The 10,607-nt window shown below is 53.9% G+C and overlaps 1 protein-coding gene across 1 annotated transcript; it reads right to left on the bottom strand.

Annotated features, from left to right (window-relative positions):
• Positions 1 to 676: 676 nt before the first annotated feature.
• Positions 677 to 8,818, bottom strand: LOC123060797 (putative E3 ubiquitin-protein ligase LIN). The gene is made up of 12 exons (XM_044483639.1): positions 7,969 to 8,818; positions 7,615 to 7,869; positions 4,704 to 4,792; positions 3,369 to 4,604; positions 3,139 to 3,283; positions 2,481 to 3,045; positions 2,257 to 2,381; positions 2,015 to 2,131; positions 1,803 to 1,934; positions 1,317 to 1,697; positions 959 to 1,207; positions 677 to 876 (listed from the first exon to the last, which is right to left on the bottom strand). Exons 1-12 carry the CDS (start codon positions 8,788 to 8,790, stop codon positions 859 to 861), a joined length of 4,134 nt encoding a protein of 1,377 aa, XP_044339574.1. The 5' UTR covers positions 8,791 to 8,818; the 3' UTR covers positions 677 to 858.
• Positions 8,819 to 10,607: the final 1,789 nt, after the last annotated feature.

The raw sequence follows: 10,607 nt of genomic DNA on the forward strand, positions 1-10,607 counted from the left end.
CGTCGACGTCTGCGACGTAGTCCTCGGGCCCGACGACTCCACGGCGGCCGAGCAGAGCGGGCTCCTCGGGCTCCTCCTTCACGGGGATGAAGGCGAACGGCGCCGGCTCCTCCTCCTCGTCCGACCACTCCCTCTTCACGGGGAGAAGGCCCGCGCCGGAGGAGGAGGAGCTCTCGGTGTACGAGGACCTCGCGGAGGAGAAGGACGCGCGTCGGCGGTCGTACTCCGCCGTCTCGCTCCGCTGGAAGGTCGCCGGCGGCGACATGCCGCGGTTGGTCCATTTCCGGGCCCCGTGCTTCCGCGCGCCGTCGGACCGGACGCGCCGCTCGCGCTCCGGGTCCCTTCCCCGGCCGGATCTGCTGCTGGAGCCGCGTCCGGAGCTCCACATACGGCCCCACATGGCGGCTGGAGGCGGGGCGGGTGGTCGCCGGCGGCGAGGAATGTGTAGAGGGGAAAGGGAAATTGGGTGGCTTGCGGCGGTGGGGATAGGGTTTGGACCCGCAAAAGGGTCGCGGAACCGCATTTATGCTGTTCGGGACGTGCAGTTTGCGGGTTGCGGCAAAATTTTTTACGGGCCGGGCGAGTATGCGGGCTTTGTTCTGACCGAAAAATTGGGCCGGCCAGAATATAGCCCGCATACTCATCAGAATTTTTGCGGGCCGGGCGTTTTGCGGGGTCTGCTAGAGTTGCTCTTAACAATCCGTGCAAAACAGCAAAAGCATGCCAAAAAATTACTCTACATTTAAATTACAAGTATATTTTAGCTGTACATCCCCATTTCTGGTCACCATTCTGCACAAAGATAGGTGACTTATTCCGTCGTCCCCACCCTGTACGCGACAATCTGCATATCTCTGCTCAAGTCAATCCCCAAGCCTGTAGAAAAATAAGGGAACTCAGTGTAAGAACAGCCTTCGTGCAATATTGGCTAAAAAAATAGTAAGACCACGACCCTGACCTGAATTTTGCCGTCAGACGTTCCGACGACGAGGACGTCCCCGTCGGCGTCCACCGCCATGCACTGGACCCGGCAGCCGGCGCCGCCGGCCTGAAGAGCGCCGATCTTGATGAGCTTCTCCCTGGACCAGATCTCCACGGCGCCGTTCCTTGAGCCCAGGTACACCAGGTCCGCGCTCACCACCAGTGACCGCACCTCCGCCGCCGACGGTATCGACCCAACCAGGTTGTAGTTCGAGCTGTTCCATATCTACACGCAGCAGCAGCAACGCCCCCAAACCGTCGTCAGAAACAACTCACAAAAGCATCGAGTCGCCGGAGATAGTTTGGTTTGTCGATCGAGTTCATGTAGCAAGCACCTTGACGGACGCGCCGTCGAGAGGGGTGCTCCCGGTGTAGAGCAGCCCGTCGTGGACCTGCAGGGAGTAGACCGGGTTGGACTTGCCGAGGATCCTCTTGTTCCCGGGCTGGATGACGCCCAGCGTGCCGCTGGCCAGGTCGATCTCCTGGATGCTGCCGTCGTTGCAGCCGCAGAAGAGCTTGCCGTGCACCAGCGCCATGGACCGCACGGACTTGCTCGGGTTCAGCACCTTGGGGGTGCCGCCGTTCCAGCTCAGCGTCTTCACGCCAGCGCCCTGCGGCACGAAGCAGGCCATGGCGCTCGCCACCGCCAGGTTCTGCACGGGGTCCCTCGTGTCGTACACCTCCGCGCACCGGAGGCCGTCCCGGAACTGCCAAACCTGCCCATGTACGTACCAGCCAACGAGTTTTATTCTGAACTTTGCACATTGTGATTAATCCGTAACTTTCCTCGATTTTACGAAGAAAGAAATATATGTTGTTACCCTGATAGTTCTGTCCATGGATCCGCTGTACAGCTTCTCCTCCGAAGGCAGGATTGACAAGCTGGTGATGGCTTTCGCGTGCTCCTGGGATTCCTGGACGAGCCGAAGGATGTTCTCGCTTCCCTCCCAGACCTGGATTTAAATTTTCAGACTTCAGAAACTGAAACCATTGTGATGACCTGTGGCTGAAACTGAAACTATGGATGAGCAACCTTTAGTGTTCCATCAGAGTGCCCGGAGAAGATGTAGCTCTTGTAGTAAACGATCGACGTGACCTCGCCGTTCGAGCTGCAGTCGGCGTTGTTCAGCTCCTTGTGGTTCCACATGTCCTGCCACAAGAAAAAGAAACATTCTTCAGCAAACATAAATCTTGCATGCAGTAGTTCAACTTTTGTGAATTTAGAATTTTTTTTTTGTGAATTTATTCGGATCGTTTGTAAACGCTGAGCCTTACGATGCTAGACTCCTGACCATCTGACAGTAGCTTCAGCATCTCGAACGCTAGGCCGGACGATTTCTTGAGCTCCCTCAGTGTTCTCAGCACGTCCTTGATGTACGTCGTGATGTCTTGCATTCCCTCTGAAACAATGTCATGAGCTTTGTTAAATAAATAAGAGAGGAGAGAAGTTTAGTTTACAACTTATCAGCAGAATGATCGTCGAGCAGCCAGTAACCAACCGCGGTCGTTCATGAAGCTCCTCAGCGCCACCATGGCGAGGGCGCGGTCGCTGCCGTGCTTGGCGGACCTGAGGACGAGCACAAGCTGCCGGAGCAGGCAGACACGCGCGGCGCCGAGCACGCCGGTGTCCGGGAGGAGGGAGAGCATGTGGACGAGCCATGCCGCGCACACGAGGCTCGCCGCGAACAGCTCCGCGTTCTTGCTCTCCAGGCACTCGGACAGGGCCTCCAGCACCAGCCCGAACTCGTGGCTCACCAGCGCGTAGGCCGTCTTCCTCTCCCACTCCGACGCCGCCTTCTCCTCCCCGGCGGCGTCGTCCTCGGCGCCGTCGGTGCCACGAACGACGCTCAGCTCCTGCGACTGCCGGTACCTCTCCTTCACCCTGGCGAGCTTCAGCAGGGCCGACCGGGCGAGCGGCCGCCCCGACGACGAGAACTTTCCGGGGAAGTTCATGATGGTCTCGGCGGCGAGGAGCTGGCTCCTCGGGAAATCCGAGTTCTTGAGGCACTGCACGAGGCTGTCCATCGCCTCCTCGCGGTACATGCTTATCTTCCTCGGCTCCACCTGACGATCACATCAAATTATTTGGATTCAGAAGAGCTACATATGAATCATTCTGTAAGCTGATCTGAATAAATTATACTGTGCTCAGCTCACCAAGAGATCGAGCTGAAGAAGAAGTCCGGCAACGACGGGGCTCTGCTCCGGCGTCGTGGACTGCAGATACACGAGGAGCGTGTGCATCATGCTGAAGGAGCTCCCCTCTTTGATCGCCCGAAGCACACGTTCCGCGGCCGATCGCCTGAAGTCCGAATAACGGTTATGCATGGGGTCGACAAGGCAGCACTTGGAAAGCGTGGGAGGAATGTGGAATTTGATTTCGTTACCTTTTCAGCTTCAGAAGCTCGGAGAGGAACCGCACGATTTCGAACTTGTCGGCGTCGCCGACGACGTGGAAGGCGTCTAGGACGGCGTTCACCGCCAGCTTCTCCACGATGCTGCTCCGGCAGTGGCCGTCTTCCCCGATGCATCGCATCAGGATCCTCATTGCGGCCACCCTTACCTCCACCTGCTCGGCCTCCAAGACCAGCGCCGTGCTCCTAACGAACCTCTCAGACACCAGAGAGGACCTCGGCACCGGCGGCGTGCTCTCCCGGCTGACGCCTGATTCTGTGAGAATCTGGCTCAGGAGGATCACTGACGCGGACTTGGGCTTGACGCACATGTTGAGCGCGTCTGCCTCATCGGCTCGCCGGATGGTTGCCACCAGCGCTTCGCCCATGTCCATCTCAACGAGCTGCTCCACGGAAGGAGACAGGAGGAAGATGAGCACGACGGCCTCGACGAGCCCTTTCTTGAACAGCGCGACCAGGCAGTCCACGTCGGTGTCCACCCGCGTGAGCGTCTGCACGACGCCGTCGTCGCGGGAGGCGAGCTCGGCGAGGAGGAAGACGGCCACCTGCAGCACCTGCGCGCTGACGGAGTTGAAGAGGATCTCCACGAAGCCGTTGATGACGGCGGGCTTGGCCAGCGCGGAGAAGAAGGCCTGCTCGGCGGCGCCGGCCTCGCGCCAGAGCCGCTCGATCCTGAGGACCGACTTCTCCGACTCGGCCAGCTCCTCGGACGTGCAGAGGCAGGACGCCGCGGCGCGGAGCTCGCCGACGGCGCTCTCCACCGTGGCCTGCACGATGACGCTGGTCGGCGACGGCGCGCTCGCCTGGCTGCCGGTGGCGTCCGGGGACGGCGAGTTGATCTTGAACGCGGGGGCCGGGCTTTCCATCCTCGCGGTCGCGGGCGTTCTCGGCACCGCGGGCGTGGCGGGCGTGGGGGGCGTGATCGGCGTGGCGGGCGGGCTCTGCTCGCGCCAGCCGGCGATGAGGCGCTTGAGGACGTAGTTGGTCTTGGGGAGGCTGCCGCCGTGGAGGTGCTGGCGCGTGATGGGGCAGGTGGCGTTGCCGCGGTCGAGCCACTCCTGTATGGCGCGGCGCTCGTACGTCTGGCCGGTCTCGAGCGTGACGGGGTCGTCGAAGACCTGGCTCGTGATCGGGCACACGAAGTCCTTGGGCGTCGTCGCCGCCTGCTGCTGGTGCCGCGACAGCTCGGCGTCGCCGCCCATCGGGGACCTGTATGTATTCAAATCCATGAGCACGTGTCTCCATCGATACCATCGGTGCAATCTAGGTCGGGGAAATGCTGTTTCTGGAAGCGGGTGAAATGGTTACCTCGAGGGCTCCGGAGAGGGGCGGGCGCCGTCGTCGGCGCGTGGCTGAGCTCTGCGTGGCTTGGACAGTGGGGACGACGCAGGCTTTTCCTAGGAGACAAGGCAACAACATTGGGAACTCAGCTCTGGAGCGATGAGAAGCAAACGAGGGTTGGGTTCATCCATCCCTCCAAGTAGTAGAAACTAGAAACTACCGTAATTACATGTCTTCTTTTACTGAACCTTCTTTTAGGAAAGTTAAGAACTCAATTTCGTGATTTGAAAGGGCCATTTGTCTTAAAAAAAATTTAAATCACTAACATCTGGAATTACGCTATAAAATCAAATTGTTTGAAAATGTGCAACTCTAGTGAAATGGGGTCACTAGGGTCATCTCCAAATTGCAAATTCAATCAAACATATGTCAATTTTTTTTGCGGCAAAACATATATCAATTGTAAAAAAACTCAAATTGCAAACTCATTCTCTTCAACGCCGAGCTAACCTAGCACCCGAAAAAACCTAGAAAAACCGCTGAAGAAGCCTAGGTAGATATTTTCAAGGAATTAGTTTTTCTGGCATTCAGGATAAGCCCTTGCAACCAATTAAATTTTGTCTTGTGCGTGGAAAAAGCATGGGGTGCCTCGTGACTTAGTTTGCTTGGATGCAAGGCAATATCTACGTAGTGAGCAAAAAAAAAATCCTGCCGCCTGGTGTTAGCACCCTCGTTGTAGATGGCCTAAGAAGATGAGGATGGTTGGATGTTTCCAAGTGATTTTTTTTCATGAATTATCTCAAATTTTATTACATCTCAGTCACATATCTTACTAGTCGGGATTGGATATCCGAAACCTCCCACCGCAGTAATTTCCGGGATTGTAGTATGGTAGTCGTTCATACCACTATCGATTATAAGTGCTACTACCTCTGTTTCTAATGTACTTAAACTACCAAAACGTCTTATATTTAAGAACGGAGGGAGTGTTTTGAAATCCATGAATGAATACTTTTTTCTAAGTTAATGATTGTGAGTGTTGGTTCGTTATTTGCAAAAATTCAGTAGTTTTTGTTTTGTAGTTTCAGTTACAAAAGCAGAAGGACAGTTGTAAGTGTCTCAAACGACTCAGGAATAGCAAATGAACCATTATATTTATATGCTTTGCCATCTAGATATTCACCCTAGCTTTAGGTTCTCATACTTTTTTTGTGTGAATAGCTTCTCATATACTTATTTGTGTTTGTCGAATTGTGTTATTCTACACTTATTTATAGGCCAGTATGTACATAATTTTGCCAAAATGTCATTACGACAATATTCAGCGAATCGAAATACAATCTAACTTACTACTGAAATTTAGAAAACTAAATCACAACACTTATGGCAAGTTTCTTTTCAGCAGATTATACCATAAAAAAGTTAACTCGTTTCTAAAACGTGTAAAACCGATTAAACCAAAACCGGGCTATCAATTATTATTTTTTGCGAATGGGGTTATGACAACTCATCAGGAACACATCCAACATATCTCCTTGTTTTGCAATACCTCCATTCGATGAATTCCTAGAAAGTGTGGCTTCAAACTTTTCTAACTTTGTCTTATTCTACATAAATAAACATTTTGATTGATAAATATTTAAATTTCATATTTTTTTAGTGAAAAATCCCTAAATACCAATATCTAAAACACATCTTCTATTTACGAACTAGCAGAGTAGGAATTAATTGATTTCAGCACATTGATAGGAGTACCTATGTGCTAATTACGAAAACAGTAGTTCTTTTGAGAGTACGCAAATTGCGAAACATACCTTTACAGAAAAGAGAATTGCAAGTACAAGACAACTATCATTCGTTGCGTACACTAGTTTTATAAATTTGTAGAATGAAACTCGGTCAATTTTTCTTGTAGAATCCAGACCATTTATCAGACCGAGATCTAGTGACTGACCCCTAGCCAGTCACGCCGTAACTGGCGGGAAACCAGCCGTTGGATGAAGGATGGAAAGCCCGGATCAAACGCTGTAGCAAAATACCGTAGGAGACACTGTACATGAAGCACTGAAGCTCATCCACTGTGGACGAATTCCTCTAGACGGGTTACTGTACCTAGGGTACTGTTCACACAGATCTGTCCATAAATTCTTGACCAGACGGTGTAGAGAAGGGGACAAGGCACCATACTGTTCACCGGTGACTCGTCAACAATAAGTCACCGGATCTCAGTCCCCATTTATCCAATCATCCTTATGGTTTAGTTTCAGGTTGTTAAATTGTGATGATCTTGTTTTCTAATGTGTTGTGACTTGTGAAGAAGGTAAGTAAGAATGTAAACAAAAAATGTCAGCTTATTAGAATAAATAAGACCAAGTCTAGTCTAGTTATTTAAATGGGGTTATCATAAACTTACAAACGGGTCTAAGTTGCCTAATTCAAAGTTCTTATTTTTACTTGTAGGCCGGCATCCATGTTTAATTATTATAAACTACCGCACATCCTAACTAATCATGAACCGGGATGTGCACTGCTAATCTTTTTGGGGACTGCGATTCATAAGAAATGACTAGAGCTGAGCACCAATGAACTTCTCTGATTTCGGACTAGGGATCCAATCACGAACAAGGATGCAAGCGGACCGTCGTGGACCATCCGTGAATGGTTTGCTTGCATCCCTGTTTCGGATGATAATAAAACACCTCTCTAGTTTCGGCTTAAGAGAACTTCTTTAAGTTTCGGTCCGTGTCGAGGTTCAGATACATGTACATCTAAAAAAAATGGTTCAGATCACTCGAAAAAAAGATTCAGATATAGCTATACGTATATAGGGAAAATATCTGATGCATCAAAGCTTATGATGCTACCAGTGCATCGAACTCACATTATGCTTTTAAAATGTTCAAAAATTTCTGAAAAAAATTAGCACACAGACACACACCTGTTTTCCGGTGTAGATCTCGGATGAAGAATCCTCCGTGCTTTCGTCGGAAGCCGTGGCAGGAGAGTACCCGGCCCGGAGTCTGGACGCCGGGCTTCCTCTGCCGACCTGCGGCGGCTGCTTCTTCTGCTGCTGCACTATGAGGTGCGGAGCCACGCGCTGCGGGTACAGGCTCGGCGGCCTCATCATTTCCCTCCGGCCCTTGATGCTGCCCTGCCGCGGGTACATGTCGCCCTCCGCCTCCGCCCACATCGGCTACAAAATCACCGGAACCTGCTGTGACTCTGGAGTCTGGACTACTCCGTTGAGCACGCTGAAATGGATGGAAAGAACGAAGTGTCTATGGAGACTTACATTATTCCGTACGCCATTCTGCGAACTGACGGCCCCATCGTCGGCGTCCGTCGAGGCTTCCTCGTAGCCGGTGTTCTCGTACTCGTCGGCGTGCTGTCCGGTGGTGAATACAAGCTCTGGGGGAGGAGGCGGCGGCGTCATCCGTGGCGCCTCGCCGGCTTCGAGGATCTTCTTTAGGTAGAGCGCGTAGGCCTTGCAGTTCACGTCCAGCACCATCTCGTACTCGCGCTCCAGGCCCCTCATCTCGTGCGCCTGGGCGCCGCTCATCAGCGACAGCACCCTCATCGCCGACAGCGCCACTGTCTCGTCGGATCTTTCCTCGTCGCCCTGCGCCGCGGAAGCCACGGCGGCGACGGCCGACGCGCGGCGCGTGGCGAAGTGCCGCATGACGGCGAGGAGGCGCGGCGCGAAGAGCGCCTCGAATGCCGCGGGCGCGAGCTCGTGGCGCGCGAGCGCGGGGTCGAGGACGAAGAGGTCGAGCACGGCGGACGCAGCGGAAGGCGCCCCGCCGCGTCGTCGCGCTGCCGACGCGATAGCGGAGAGGAGGCAGGAGAGCGGGGTGGCCGCGGGGAGGGACAGCAGCAGCCGCTCGGCGGCGCGGAGCGACGACGGCGACGGCGAGGCGGACGGTACCGTGTCTAGCGCGTCCGATATGAGCGACAGCGCCTGGAGCGTCGCGGCCGTGTGCTGCCCCCCGCTGCCGTCCGCGGCGGCTGCGGCGGAGAGGAGGTGGCGCCGGAGGAGCGGGTCGGCGATGAGCTCCGCGAGGAACGCCGAGGCGTGCGCCACGACGGCGGAGTACGTCGGCGTAGGCCCTGCCATGCTTGCCTTCTCTCGCGTCGCGTGCCGTGCAGCCCGCGCTGAGCAGGACACTCGGTGGTGGGGATGGTTTTGTTTCGATAACCTTGGACTCAGATGCAGACGACGGAGAGGACGAAATGGCCGAAAAGGGCAGGCGTTCTTGGTTGGTGGGACAGAGAGGAGGAGGGGTAGGATGGGGATTTGGCGTCCTGTGGGATTTAAATTATGGCGGGAGGAGGACTGGGTCGGGCTGGGTTCCCGGCCGGCAGCGGTCGGCAGGTAGCGCGCGACGGCGCGACGCGTGGAGAGTCAGAGAGACGGGCCGTTCGTCCGGCGAAAAGGACCGTTTTGGAGTTGCTAAACCTTTGGCAGTAGCGAGAAAGTCAAATCATCATCTCTTCTTTTTGACAGTCCATCGGATCATCTTCTTACTTAAATACGTGGGATTTTTGTTACAATCGTTGTGACAAATGTTTGATGGGGGTGGCTTTCAGTCATTGTCACCATTCACCAAAAACCTTCGAAGAGAAGGACTCGCCAATTGGAGCAAATGGAGAAAACAATGAGACAACGAAGTCACCAACCATAAGAGCAACTTCAACGGGGCTACCTAAACGGACGCGCATTTTGTCCGCCTTTTATTTGTTTGGGTCGACCAGGCGGACGTACGCATCCGCATTTTAAAATGGGTCGGTTTGACCACCCAACGGGGAGGCCGACCCAAATGTGCCGCCATGGAAAAATAATAATAAGTTACACGAAATAAACATAAATAAACAATGGTGCGGCAGCGTGACATCAGGGTACGGCAATGGCTGCCTGTATTTCTAATGCCACCGCGTTTGATGCACCAGGATGTGTAGGCGCCGGCGACCAGGGCGGAAACGCGTCGCCGCCGGAGGAGGAGGAGGGGGAAGGGGAGCACGGGAGGACGAGGCGCGGGGGGTGCCCTTGCCCTTGCCCTTGCCATTGCAGCTGCCGAAGAGGCCCATGGCTAGGGTTTGCGGTCGCCGGCGAGGAAGTAAAGGGAGTGGTGGTGGGGGGAGGGCAGATGTGGAAGGGAGAAGTGGATGAGGCCGACCCCGCCGCACGCGTGGTTAAAAAAGGACGCTTCCATTAACTGACGCGTGGGCCCGCTGTCGGTGATCGTCATAAATAAGACAACCGGTGGCGGTTGGGTGGCCGCCAGGTGGGGACACGGCGGACGGCGAGGAGACGCGCGGCGCGTACGCTTCGCGTCCACGCCGACGCATTCCAGACGCAATTTTGAACCAGAAATGGGTCGACGCGGACGCCAGACGGACATGATTTGAGTTTGGGTCGGCGTGTTGGGCCGCCACTTTTGTCCGCGCCGACCCAAACAGAGGCGGGCGGACGAAATGAGTCGCCCCATTGAAGTTGCTCTAATATACCTTCATCTGCAAGATTTTTGTTAGTACTTCGAATTAGGATATTTATTGGAGCGTGAAAAGACCATTTGATGTTGCACATAGAAGGTTGGAAAAATGATGGAGTTGTTCATTTTAGTTGTGCTTCTTCCAAGTGCTCTTCAGTAAGTACTTTTTCCAAGTTTCAATTCATATTAGTTGTCGCTTAAACAAATGTATTTAGCACTGAAATAAATCTAGATATATCTGTTTCAACGACAAATAATATAGATAGGAGGGAGTACACCTTTTGATGTATGTGATCGACCGACTCTTTGGGGACTCATCCTCTTGCTCCTCACTAGTGCGATGCGCGTGCGCCAGGGGAGCCCTAGCTCAGTTGCTCATGTTAGACATAACTAGATGATGTCCCGCGCGTTGCCGCGGAAAGCATATTAAACCAATGCATAA

The sequence above is a fragment of the Triticum aestivum genome, chromosome 3A, assembly GCF_018294505.1.
Source record: "Triticum aestivum cultivar Chinese Spring chromosome 3A, IWGSC CS RefSeq v2.1, whole genome shotgun sequence".
NCBI lineage: Eukaryota > Viridiplantae > Streptophyta > Magnoliopsida > Poales > Poaceae > Triticum > Triticum aestivum.

Bases quoted from the DNA above. Each gene is read 5' to 3' on its own strand.
- LOC123060797 (XM_044483639.1), bottom strand. From the start codon at position 8,790: ATGGCAGGGCCTACGCCGACGTACTCCGCCGTCGTGGCGCACGCCTCG. The intron at 7,870-7,968 runs GTAAGTCTCCAT...GTGATTTTGTAG, and splicing joins AGAATGGCGTACGGAATAAT to CCGATGTGGGCGGAGGCGGA. The intron at 1,935-2,014 runs GTTGCTCATCCA...ATTTAAATCCAG, and splicing joins ACTCTGATGGAACACTAAAG to GTCTGGGAGGGAAGCGAGAA.